We start from the raw sequence: 12723 nt of genomic DNA on the forward strand, positions 1-12723 counted from the left end.
AAGCTAGATCACTCTGGTATGTAGCCAAACTCTACAATAAACTTCCCGTGGAGATACCACAAAGGCATAAAAAATCCCTTTTTGTTCTTTAGGAGGTGGTTAGATTTTTATCAGAGAACTCCCTCCCTCCCCCTGCTTTCTTCATTAAGGACTTTGAATCCCTTGTCTCCTCGGAAATGGACGTTCAGCTAGAGTCTCATCTCTTATCATACTTGAATAGGCAAAAGAACCCTTGGGGTGCTGACCCATGGGGGTGCATTCCCCTATCCCCCCTCCCACACACAAAGCAGAAAGTCAATTCCGGTTCGCAATAGACATGCTATTTGTAGACAAAACTATATAGCATATGCGAGTTAAATAAAAAAGGTATTCTAGATCACTCAGGTATGTCATAAATCTATGAGTCGGACTTTTTTGCAGTCAAATCCGATAATAAACCTCCCGTTTGGATACTGCAATAGCATAAAATATATCTTTTTATTTTTTCGAGGGTGGTCAGATTTTATCAAAAAAACGCATGCCCTCCCCTCCCTGGAAAAATTAGGTCCACTTTTTGGATTTAGCACCCCTCCCCCCCAAAAAAAAATGGGAACGGGCCTGTGGTATCACCTTTAGTAACAGTGCTGACACATGAATTCGTGATAATAGAGTATTACATCACTTTAAAGAATGGCGAGTATATCAGGCGCATGTATTGTTGCTTAGAGATTTGCAATAGGCGCTATACAAAAACGTCATTTACTATTTACTGGCTTTGTGTTTCACTGTATTTTTTCAGAGGGTCGTCCCGTTTACATTCTTAAACTTGGTAGCATGGATGTCAAAGGGCTTTTAAAGGCAGTTGGTGAAGATGGGTTTCTTAAACATGTACGTGATTATTTGGTTTCTTTATTTTGTGATTTAACAGTACTCATGGGTGTAGCCAGGGGGGTAACCCAGGGGGATCCCCCTTGTACGTGATTATTTGGTTTCTTTATTTTGTGGATATAACAGTACTCATGGGCGTAGCCAGGGGGGTAACCCAGGGGGACCCCCCTTGTACGTGATTATTTGGTTTCTTTATTTTGTGGATATAACAGTACTCATGGGCGTAGCCAGGGGGTAACCCAGGGGGACCCCCCTTGTACGTGATTATTTGGTTTCTTTATTTTGTGGATATAACAGTACTCATGGGTGTAGCCGGGGGGTAACCCAGGGGGACCCCCCTTGTACGTGATTATTTGGTTTCTTTATTTTGTGGATATAACAGTACTCAGGGGGTAACCCAGGGGACCCCCCTTGTACGTGATGATTTGGTTTCTTTATTTTGTGGATATAACAGTACTCATGGGCGTAGCCAGGGGGGTAACCCAGGGGGACCCCCCTTGTACGTGATTATTTGGTTTCTTTATTTTGTGGATATAACAGTACTCATGTGTGTAGCCAGGGGGGTAACCCAGGGGACCCCTTGTACGTGATGATTTGGTTTCTTTATTTTGTGGATATAACAGTACTCATGGGCGTAGCCAGGGGGGTAACCCAGGGGGACCCCCCTTGTACGTGATTATTTGGTTTCTTTATTTTGTGGATATAACAGTACTCATGGGTGTAGCCGGGGGGTAACCCAGGGGGACCCCCCTTGTACGTGATTATTTGGTTTCTTTATTTTGTGGATATAACAGTACTCAGGGGGTAACCCAGGGGACCCCCCTTGTACGTGATGATTTGGTTTCTTTATTTTGTGGATATAACAGTACTCATGGGCGTAGCCAGGGGGGTAACCCAGGGGGACCCCCCTTGTACGTGATTATTTGGTTTCTTTATTTTGTGGATATAACAGTACTCAAGGGCGTAGCCAGGGGGGCAACTCAGGGGGACCCCCCCTTGTACGTGATGATTTGGTTTCTTTATTTTGTGGATATAACAGTACTCATGGGTGTAGCCAGGGGGGTAACCCAGGGGGACCCCCCTTGTACGTGATGATTTAGTTTCTTTATTTTGTGGATATAACAGTACTCATGGGTGTAGCCAGGGGGGTAACCCAGGGGACCCGCCCCCCCCTTCTAGCAGCCAAAAATACAGTAAATGTATCAGACATTATCTAAAATAGATAGGAGAAAATGCCTTAAAGGGGCTTCTTGTTAACTGAAGCATTTCACAAGAGTGCTTTCTCGCTTATTCTCAGTTTTTTTTGGAATACGTCAATTTTTTCTCGATGCACGGTTACCCAAAGCATTTTGCTGTACGTTTTTTGCGATGCTTTTTTTTTGTGGGTTTTGTAATGCCTTTTCTTGGCACGTTTTATAATGTCTTTTTGGTGTGTTTTTCGATGCAATCTTGCACGTTTTGTGATGGCTCCGACTAAGAATATCCTGCAGGATAATGTATCTAAAATTGCATTTCTTATTTTGTTTCTGTTTAAGGTGGTCTCTATTAATGAAGAGGGCTTGAAGAAGACGGAAATACTTACTAAGGAGACGGGAAAACCTGTCAGGTGAGTTACCAAGGAGACAAGAAAACCTGTCAGGTGAGTTACTAAGGAGACCGGAAAACCTGTCAGGTGAGTTACCAAGGAAACCAGAAAACCTGTCAGGTGAGTTACCAAGGAGACGGGAAAACCTGTCAGGTGAGTTACCAAGGAGACAAGAAAACCTGTCAGGTGAGCTACCAAGGAGACGGGAAAACCTGTCAGGTGAGTCACCAAGGAGACAGTAAAACCTGTCAGGTAAGTTACTAAGGAGACAGGAAAACCTGTCAGGTGAGTTACCAAGGAGACGGGAAAACCTGTCAGGTGCGTTACCAAGGAGACGATGTTTTTCATTGTTTCTTTAATTTAGTAATCAGTCATGTGTTTCGTTTCAGTTCATGGACCTGCCTTTGCGACCTGGAAGGGCTAAGTATGAGGCATCTGTGGCGGCCAGGTAGGGCCATGGTAGATTTGATGTATAGGTTCGTATTCGATCATATTCGCTATTATCACTATCGCCATCGTTATCGTTATCACCCTCCAAGATCGCAAATCTAGCTACAACCATGAAAGATAGCACGAGTGAAGTCTTTGATGGCCTTGTGTGGTTCAGCTACAACCATGAAAGATAGCACGAGTGAAGGCTTCGATGGCCTTGTGTGGTTCAGCTACACCCATGATAGATAGCACAAGTGAAGGCTTCGATGGCCTTGTGTGGTTCAGCTACAACCATGAAAGATAGTATGAGTGAAGGCTTTGATGGCCTTGTGTGGTTCAGCTACAACCATGAAAGATAGCATGAGTGAAGGCTTCGATGGCCTTGTGTGGTTCAGCTACAACCACGAAAGATAGCATGAGTGAAGGCTTCGATGGCCTTGTGTGGTTCAGCTACACCCATGAAAGATAGCATGAGTGAAGGCTTTGATGGCCTTGTGTGGTTCAGCTACACCCATGAAAGATAGCATGAGTGAAGGCTTCGATGGCCTTGTGTGGTTCAACTACACCCATGAAAGATAGCATGAGTGAAGGCTTCGATGGCCTTGTGTGGTTCAGCTACACCCATGATAGATAGCACGAGTGAAGGCTTCGATGGCCTTGTGTGGTTCAGCTACAACCATGAAAGATAGCATGAGTGAAGGCTTTGATGGCCTTGTGTGGTTCAGCTACACCCATGAAAGATAGCATGAGTGAAGGCTTCGATGGCCTTGTGTGGTTCAGCTACACCCATGAAAGATAGCATGAGTGAAGGCTTCGATGGCCTTGTGTGGTTCAGCTACAACCATGAAAGATAGCATGGGTGAAGGCTTCGATGGCTTTGTGTGGTTCAGCTACACCCATGAAAGATAGTACGAGTGAAGGCTTCGATGGCCTTGTGTGGTTCAACTACACCCATGAAAGATAGCACGAGTGAAGGCTTCGATGGCCTTGTGTGGTTCAGCTACACCCATGAAAGATAGCACGAGTGAAGGCTTCGATGACCTTGTGTGGTTCAGCTACAACCATGAAAGATAGCACGAGTGAAGGCTTCGATGGCCTTGTGTGGTTCAGCTACACCCATGATAGATAGCACGAGTGAAGGCTTCGATGGCCTTGTGTGGTTCAGCTACAACCATGAAAGATAGTATGAGTGAAGGCTTTGATGGCCTTGTGTGGTTCAGCTACGCCCATGAAAGATAGTATGAGTGAAGGCTTCGATGGCCTTGTGTGGTTCAGCTACAACCATGAAAGATAGCATGAGTGAAGGCTTTGATGGCCTTGTGTGGTTCAGCTACACCCATGAAAGATAGCATGAGTGAAGGCTTCGATGGCCTTGTGTGGTTCAGCTACACCCATGAAAGATAGCATGAGTGAAGGCTTTGATGGCCTTGTGTGGTTCAGCTACACCCATGAAAGATAGCATGAGTGAAGGCTTCGATGGCCTTGTGTGGTTCAGCTACACCCATGATAGATAGCACGAGTAAAGGCTTCGATGGCCTTGTGTGGTTCAGCTACAACCATGAAAGATAGCATGAGTGAAGGCTTTGATGGCCTTGTGTGGTTCAGCTACACCCATGAAAGATAGCACGAGTGAAGTCTTTAATGGCCTTGTGTGGTTCAGCTACAACCATGAAAGATAGCACGAGTGAAGGCTTCGATGGCCTTGTTTGGTTCAGCTACACCCATGAAAGATAGTATGAGTGAAGGCTTCGATGGCCTTGTGTGGCTCAGCTACAACCATGAAAGATAGCATGAGTGATGGCTTCGATGGCCTTGTGTGGTTCAACTACACCCATGAAAGATAGCATGAGTGAAGGCTTCGATGGCCTTGTGTGGTTCAGCTACACCCATGAAAGATAGCTTGAGTGAAGGCTTCGATGGCCTTGTGTGGTTCAGCTACACCCATGAAAGATAGTATGAGTGAAGGCTTTGATGGCCTTGTGTGGCTCAGCTACACCCATGAAAGGTAGCACGAGTGAAGGCTTCGATGGCCTTGTGTGGTTCAGCTACACCCATGAAAGATAGCATGAGTGAAGGCTTCGATGGCCTTGTGTGGTTCAGCTACACCCATAAAAGATAGCACGAGTGAAGGCTACGATTACCTTGTGTGGTTCAGCTACAACCATGAAAGATAGCATGAGTGAAGGCTTCGATGGCCTTGTGTGGTTCAGCTACAACCATGAAAGATAGCATGAGTGAAGGCTTTGATGGCCTTGTGTGGTTCAGCTACACCCATGAAAGATAGCATGAGTGAAGACTTCGATGGCCTTGTGTGGTTCAGCTACACCCATGAAAGATAGCATGAGTGAAGGCTTCGATGGCCTTGTGTGGTTCAGCTACACCCATGAAAGATAGCATGAGTGAAGGCTTTGATAGCCTTGTGTGGTTCGCTGACCCCTTTTCTTGTAATCTTTCATTTTCAAATGGTATTTTTCCTGACATCATTATCACTGTCTGGGGGCATGTACCCCCCCCCCCCCAATATTTTAAATAATTATAAGGAAATGACCAATAGGGGCGTGCTGTGCCCCCATTGTTTCTGTATCGTGCCCTCCCCCCCCCCCCCCCCACAATAATCCGAGGCCTGCTACGGCTATGCATTATTACCACTATCATCATTAACCATCATATTCGGATTATTGTTGTTGCTGCTCTGTGGCTAATAGGTAAACTGAAACTGAAACACAAGCAAACTCTGTTGTTCTTGTAGGAATCAAGGCCCTGTTACGGGTGATTGAGATGGTAGAAGTGAACTACCCCGAGACCATGGGTCGGCTGTTGATTGTGCGAGCACCTCGAATCTTCGGCGTGCTTTGGACTTTAGTGAGTCCTTTTATAGACGAAAATACAAGAAACAAGTTCCTTATCTATGGAGGAAACGACTATCAGGTACGCAAGGATATATGGAAATGTCTGTATATCTGACTACTTCTGTATTTCCATTCTTTCACTGAGATAGAATGTTGTACAATACCTGCTCTGTTCTACGGAAAATAGCATCGGTGTAACTGGTTGTACAGTATTTGCTTCGTTCTTCTAGGGGAAATAGAATCTGTCTAACTGGTTGTACTGCTTTGTTTCTCTCCTGAAATAGAACCTGTCTAACTGGTTGTACTGCTTTGTTTCTCTCCTGAAATAGAATCTAACTGGTTGTACTGCTTTGTTTCTCTCCTGAAATAGAACCTGTCTAACTGGTTGCACTGCTTTGTTTCTCTCCTGAAACAGAACCTGTCTAACTGGTTGTACTGCTTTGTTTCTCCCCTAGGGCCCAGGCGGTGTGACAGACTACATCGACGCTGAGTATCTGCCAGATTTTCTCGGAGGGCCAGCAGAGGTACAAAGATATGTTCATTAGCCCCCGTCTAATTTTAAACAATGAACGGTCCCTAAATCAGAATACATCTTTCACACGGTAAGTTTGTGCGCACTTGTGTAGAGCCACCTTGACAGTTTTATCAAGACGTCAATCTTGTTATTTGCTGTAGAAATAAAAACACAAGAATACAACCCTTCACTGGTCTTACCATTTTGAAAACAGCATATAATATTTACTGTAACTTCCTTTTCTCAGTGCAAGATCAAAGAGGGTAAACTGGTCCCGAAAAGCTTGTACCGATCGTTAGATTTCGAGGATGGGAATGAGCCGTCCTTTGCGAGCGATATCTACCAGACGGTCCACGTAAGCAAAGGCTCGCCTCATGAGGTAAGATCTGTGGTTTGCTACCCTGCAAGCCAACTCTCTCATTCGGGGTTATTCGGACATGTGTCGTTTTTAAACATTGGGAGTCCTGTGGTACTCAAAAGGACACGTGACCCAGTGAGCCTCGGCCCCAGTGTTTCTTTGCCTTTGCGCGATTTCTTTCCGGGTCCTGGTGCCTCCCCCCTGGGGAGGTTAGTCGTCTGTGTTGGTTAGTTCACGTTGCCATTTCTTCCCAGGTCCTAGTTAGCATGTCCCAGTCCGAGTCTGTGATCACGTTGGACTTTGACGTCATGAAAGCGGATGTGACGTTTACAGTCTTTCGTCACAAGCGACCGCGCGAAGCCATGAGCTCAAATAGCCTGGGCAGCTTTGGCAGCAACACTTCCCTGAACTCCGCTGGAGTGATCGCTGGCGTGGACGCTTCTGTGGTAGAGAAACCCCGTCATTGCAGGGACGGCGAGTCTGTACAGGTGAATAATGCAATGGTTAATGTTGTGTTTGATGGCGATGTGGTGGAGAACCCCGTCATTGCAGGGACGGCGAGCCTGTACAGATGAATACGGCAATGGTTAATGTTGTGGTTGATGGTGATGTGGTAGAGAAACCCCGTCATTGCAGGGACGGCGTGTCTGTACAGGTGAATAATGCAATGGTTAATGTTGTGGTTGATGGTGATGTGGTGGAGAAACACCGTCATTGCAGGGACGGCGAGTCTGTACAGGTGAATACGGCAATGGTAAATGTTGTGGTTGATGGTGATGTGGTGGAGAAACAGCGTCATTGCAGGGACGGCGAGTCTGTACAGGTGAATAATGCAATGGTTAATGTTGTGGTTGATGGTGATGTGGTGGAGAAACCCTGTCATTGCAGGGACGGCGAGTCTGTACAGGTGAATAATGCAATGGTTAATGTTGTGTTTGATGGTGATGTGGTGGAGAAACCCCGTCATTGCAGAGACGGCGAGTCTGTACAGGTGAATAATGCAATGGTTAATGTTGTGATTGATGGTGATGTGGTGGAGAACCCCTCATTGCAGGGACGGCGAGTCTGTACAGGTGAATACTGCAATAGTTAATGTTGTGTTTGATGGTGATGTGGTAGAGAAACCCGTCATTGCAGGGACGGCGAGTCTGTACAGGTGAATAATGCAATGGTTAAAGTTGTGGTTGATGGTGATGTGGTGGAGAAACACCGTCATTGCAGGGACGGCGAGTCTGTACAGGTGAATAATGCAATGGTTAATGTTGTGGTTGATGGTGATGTGGTGGAGAAACAGCGTCATTGCAGGGACGGCGAGTCTGTACAGGTGAATAATGCAATGGTTAATGTTGTGTTTGATGGTGATCTGGTAGAGAAACCGCGTCATTGCAGGGACGGCGAGTCTGTACAGGTGAATAATGCAATGGTTAATGTTGTGGTTGATGGTGATGTGGTGGAGAAACACCGTCATTGCAGGGACGGCGAGTCTGTACAGATGAATAATGCAATGGTTAATGTTGTGGTTGATGGTGATGTGGTGGAGAAACCCCGTCATTGCAGGGACGGCGAGTCTGTACAGGTGAATAATGCAATGGTTAATGTTGTGGTTGATAGTGATGTGGTGGAGAAACACCGTCATTGCAGGGACGGCGAGTCTGTACTGGTGAATACTGCAATGGTTGACGTTGTGATTGATGGTGATATGACGCCAGTGGCTAGGCTGGGGTCACGTGACTTTTTGGGTGGCAAATTCGCGCGAGCTCCGGCTTTTGGCGGCAAAACAACCACAACAAAAAGCGCTTATCAGTCAGAAAGTTTCTTTGTAAGGAAGGGCTTATTTTCATTGAAAGATTTTAATTTTTCGTCGCAAATGTCCTTTGCTAATCAACCGCAGTAAGCAGCAGAGTAGAGAACAGAGATACGACGGTGATGGGAGAGAAGCGTTGCAATGCCTGATGGATTTTAACCCTTCTCCGGTAGATGTAGCCAATAGCAGACGAGTCTACTTACAGGTCTGTAATGTATGACTCTCCACAGGGTACCCACGTGTGCTCGATACCCGGCGTATACGTGCTTCAATGGAAGTTCAAGTCTGGGTTGCCGTCAGGCCAGGCGCATGCGCGGCACAACAGAGCCAAGGTCATGTTCTACTACGAGGTGCTCTCATCCGGGGACTTCAGGTGAGTTTGTCACGTGATTTTTTATTTCACTTCACGTAAGAAACACTTCCCATTCTCTTATTGTGCATTGAATAATTACCACGTGATCACAGCGCATTGTGCCTAAACTAAGCGCTCCAGACAGCCTAAATGGTCTGAGGAGTCGTCTCAAGGATTGACCCACTACACCTCTCTCCTGGGCCCAAAATTAACCAGATTTTTTGCGTTTCCATTTAGCGCTTACTGTAAGCGAATAAGGTGTATTGGCTGGAACACATTAATTTAAAATGCATTTCTTTTACAGTTCTGGTAATGTTTGTTTTTCCAGGGGCTCTATCTCAAGTCTGGAGTCCTGTCATAGCGGCTTCAGTCAGCTGAGCCAGTCCACCGCGACCAGTCGCGGGTCCACGGCAAGCACGTCCAGATAGCTATCAGCCCGACCTCTCCTGCATTAACACACGGCACGTACTGATCACGTGGGCAACACTTGCTGTTCACGTGAGAGACACTTGCTGTTCACGTGAGAGACACTTGCTGTTCACGTGAGAGACACTTGCTGATCACGTGAGCGACACTTGCTGATCACGTGAGAAACACTTTCTGATCACGTGAGAGACACATGCTTATCACGTGAGAGACACTTGCTGATCACGTGACACTGTAAAGAGACAAGCGCTGATCATGCGATACGCTGCCCCTGAGCACGTGATCACGTAATATACTGATCACGTGGCAAATGAGTAGAGACGTGCTGCTTACGTGACACACTATCTGGACATGTGTTGATCATGTGACGTACTATACCTAGACATGTGTTGATCATGTGACGTACTTTACCTGGACATGTTTTAATCATGTGATGTACTATACCTGGACATGTGTTGACCATGTGACGTACTATACCTAGACATGTGTTGATCATGTGACGTACTATACCTAGACATGTGTTGATCATGTGACGTACTTTACCTGGACATGTTTTAATCATGTGATGTACTATACCTGGACATGTGTTAATCATGTGCCGTACTATACCTGGACATGTGTTGATTACATGACGCACTCTACTCGGACATGTGTACTATACCTGGACATGTGTTAATCATGTGCCGTACTATACCTGGACATGTGTTGATAATGTGCCGTACTATACCTGGACATGTGTTGATTACATGACGCACTCTACTCGGACATGTGTTGATCACGTGACGTTCCTGGACATGTGTTGATCATGTGACGTACTATACAGGGACATGTGTTGATCACTTTTTTGTGTAGTCCTTGAGTCTTTTTTCACGTAACAAGCTATGTTGGTGCACGTGATGAGCTATGTTAGTCCACGTGATAAGCTATGTTAGTCCACGTGACGAGCTATGTTAGTGCGTTAATCAGGGCAGGTGAAGGATCTAGAATGACATTTTTATTGTACATATAAAAATGAACAAATCTGTCGCATTATGTGATGCATTACATATTTTAAAAATTTTTGAATTAATAATTCAGCTTAGGTATGGGAATGGCAGCTTCGTTTTATTGATATTTTCTTTCGAAAAAGAAATGTAAGCACAGAAATGATACAAATTATCCTTCGAATATATTTCATTATAAAGTAAGAATGCAGAAATGTTCGCTTTGAACTAGTGTTTGACTATTGCTCGTATTTTCAATTTGTATTTAATTGTCGGGCTGAGACCCAGAATCAAAAACGTTACTTGAATTAAATGTGACAGGTGCGCTAATTTGTAAAAAAAAAGATGTAAGCAAATAGCGAGCTGTTGTTATTAGCATGGCTATTATCCAGCTCTAATTTGAAAATGTTAATGTCAGTTTGGACTGATAATTCAGCAGGTTTCTCATAGAGCTGGAAAAATGTTTTGCAACCCTATTGTATATTACAGTATAAATATAGCTTTATTTAAAAGACCCTTGACCCGACTCGTGTGGCGGATCTTTTACTGCCGCAAAATCTAAACGAGATCTGCATTTCGGTAGCGAAATTTACGCACTGTGAAATCCAGTCCATCCTACAATGAAAACAGTACAATAACAGTAAATAGGCTTCAAGCAAGTCGGTCCAAGGGTCTTCAAGAAAAAAAAAATTGAGATTTTGAATTTGTAGCGATGGCCGAATTAGTGGCTATTTCTTTTCATATAGCGTCAAAAAAAATCTAGTTTTGGTCCCAGACTCCCTAGGTAACATGGGGACGCGAAGGGATTAAGATTAGACAATGAACAATAATTTGTATATTCCAATTGTCTTTCGGACAAAGTTTGGATTTTTATATCCTTCAAAGGAAATTATTCCAAGATGAATAGGACAAAATTCGAAAATATTTAAAAATAATTCTAGACAATTTTCCAATTCTGGCTTACACGTGTTTTAAAATAATTCAGCATTCATCAATTAAACTGTCGTTGTTTGCCTAATTTATTCGTAAGGATCTTACATATATTTACCTATGTAAAATGTCTGGAATATAGTATCTTGTTTATACCAAATTTTGTCTATACCAGATAATGAAATAAAATAAAGCTTTTTCTATTATTATGTTGGGTTACCATTTTTGCAAGCTATAAAATGGGCCTTTTTCCAGATGATTGAATTTGAAGCTTTGGAAAGTCTGATTACCAAGATCATTATCAATAAAAGGTCATTTTCCATTAAGGGTCATTATCCAAAGAGGATCATGTCAGAAATTGTCGAGTCTGTACAGAAGAGAGCCTTGCGCGTTATCCTGCCGGGTCTTAGCTATCGGGAAGCCCTGCGCGCTGCAGATCTCAAGCTTCTGTCTGACCGCAGAGACGACGCTGGGAAATATAAAGACGTTGCTCCTATCAGTTACTTTATAAGGAGCGACATTGTTGAGCAAGGCTACAACCTAAGATCAGGTCCAACGAGTGGTGAAGCCGATTCATAATACTAAACGCTTTGGCAAATTTGTTACTGCGAAGTACGCATAGACCCCTGAATTTACTAAATTACCATATTATTGTTATTTATTGTCATGTATGTTAATTGTAATTTAAGTGTTCTGACCCTAATGGCGATGAATAAACTCTATTATTATTATTATTATTATATGGAGGGTCATTATCAATGCAGGGACATTATCCAAAAAGGATCATTATACCATACAGGGACATGATGCATTGAGATTCATAATCCATTAGAGGGCCATGGAGGCGCGTGATTCGTGGTGGGGAATTATCCAAAGAGGATCATGATCCATGGAGGGACATTGTCCAAAAAGGATCATTATCCATAAAGGGACATTATCCAAAAAGGATCATTATCCATGGAGGGACATTATGCTTTGAGTGTCATCATCCATAGAGGGTCATTATCAAAGAGGATCATTATCAATGAAAGGTCATTATCCAAAGAGGATCATTATCCATGGAGGGACATTATGCATACAAAGAGGATCATTATACATGGAGGGTTATTATCAAAAAGAGGATCATTATCCATGGAGGGACGTTATCCAAAGAGGTTCATTATCCATGGAGAATCACAATCAGGCCCATAGCCATCCTCTTTATTCTCAAAAGTAATTATTGCCCAGAAACATCTTTTGATTATATAACTGCCATGCTTTATTTTCATGGAATTGTTTTTCCAAGAGAAAAAACAAGAATCTGTTTTATTCTTTTTATGTCACATCTCTTATTAGGGGCATGTTATTCTTATCTTTTATATAGTGCTATTCGTTACAATTTAAATAAAAAAACAAAACAAAAAAAAAAGGCTGAGAAGTGGGGATCTTGTACAATTTTATATTTGACCTTCCAAGTATTTGCCTGTAATAAACCACAACCATAATAGGTATGACACAGGGTGACCACAACCGCATTAGGTATGACACAGGGTGACCACAGCAGCACTAGGCATGACACAGGGTGACCACAGCAGCACTAGGTATGACAGGATAACCACTGCAACACTAGCCATGTCACAGGGT

General features: G+C 43.9%; 1 protein-coding gene across 3 annotated transcripts in view; it reads left to right on the forward strand.

Annotated features, from left to right (window-relative positions):
• The window catches only part of LOC5520629 (SEC14-like protein 1), a 44529-nt gene extending 33220 nt beyond the window's left edge, over positions 1–11309 (forward strand). For all 3 annotated transcript variants that reach the window (XM_048719756.1, XM_048719755.1, XM_048719754.1), the window contains exons 10-18: positions 779–867; positions 2403–2473; positions 2842–2900; positions 5634–5812; positions 6189–6257; positions 6495–6626; positions 6860–7093; positions 8640–8782; positions 9090–11309. In XM_048719756.1, coding sequence (XP_048575713.1) covers positions 779–867; positions 2403–2473; positions 2842–2900; positions 5634–5812; positions 6189–6257; positions 6495–6626; positions 6860–7093; positions 8640–8782; positions 9090–9189 — 1076 coding nt within the window. In that variant the 3' untranslated portion in view covers positions 9190–11309. The remainder of the gene's footprint in view (positions 1–778; positions 868–2402; positions 2474–2841; positions 2901–5633; positions 5813–6188; positions 6258–6494; positions 6627–6859; positions 7094–8639; positions 8783–9089) is intronic.
• The last annotated feature ends 1414 nt before the right edge of the window (positions 11310–12723 follow it).

This window comes from Nematostella vectensis, chromosome 12 (genome assembly GCF_932526225.1).
Source record: "Nematostella vectensis chromosome 12, jaNemVect1.1, whole genome shotgun sequence".
Taxonomy (NCBI): Eukaryota; Metazoa; Cnidaria; class Anthozoa; order Actiniaria; family Edwardsiidae; genus Nematostella; species Nematostella vectensis.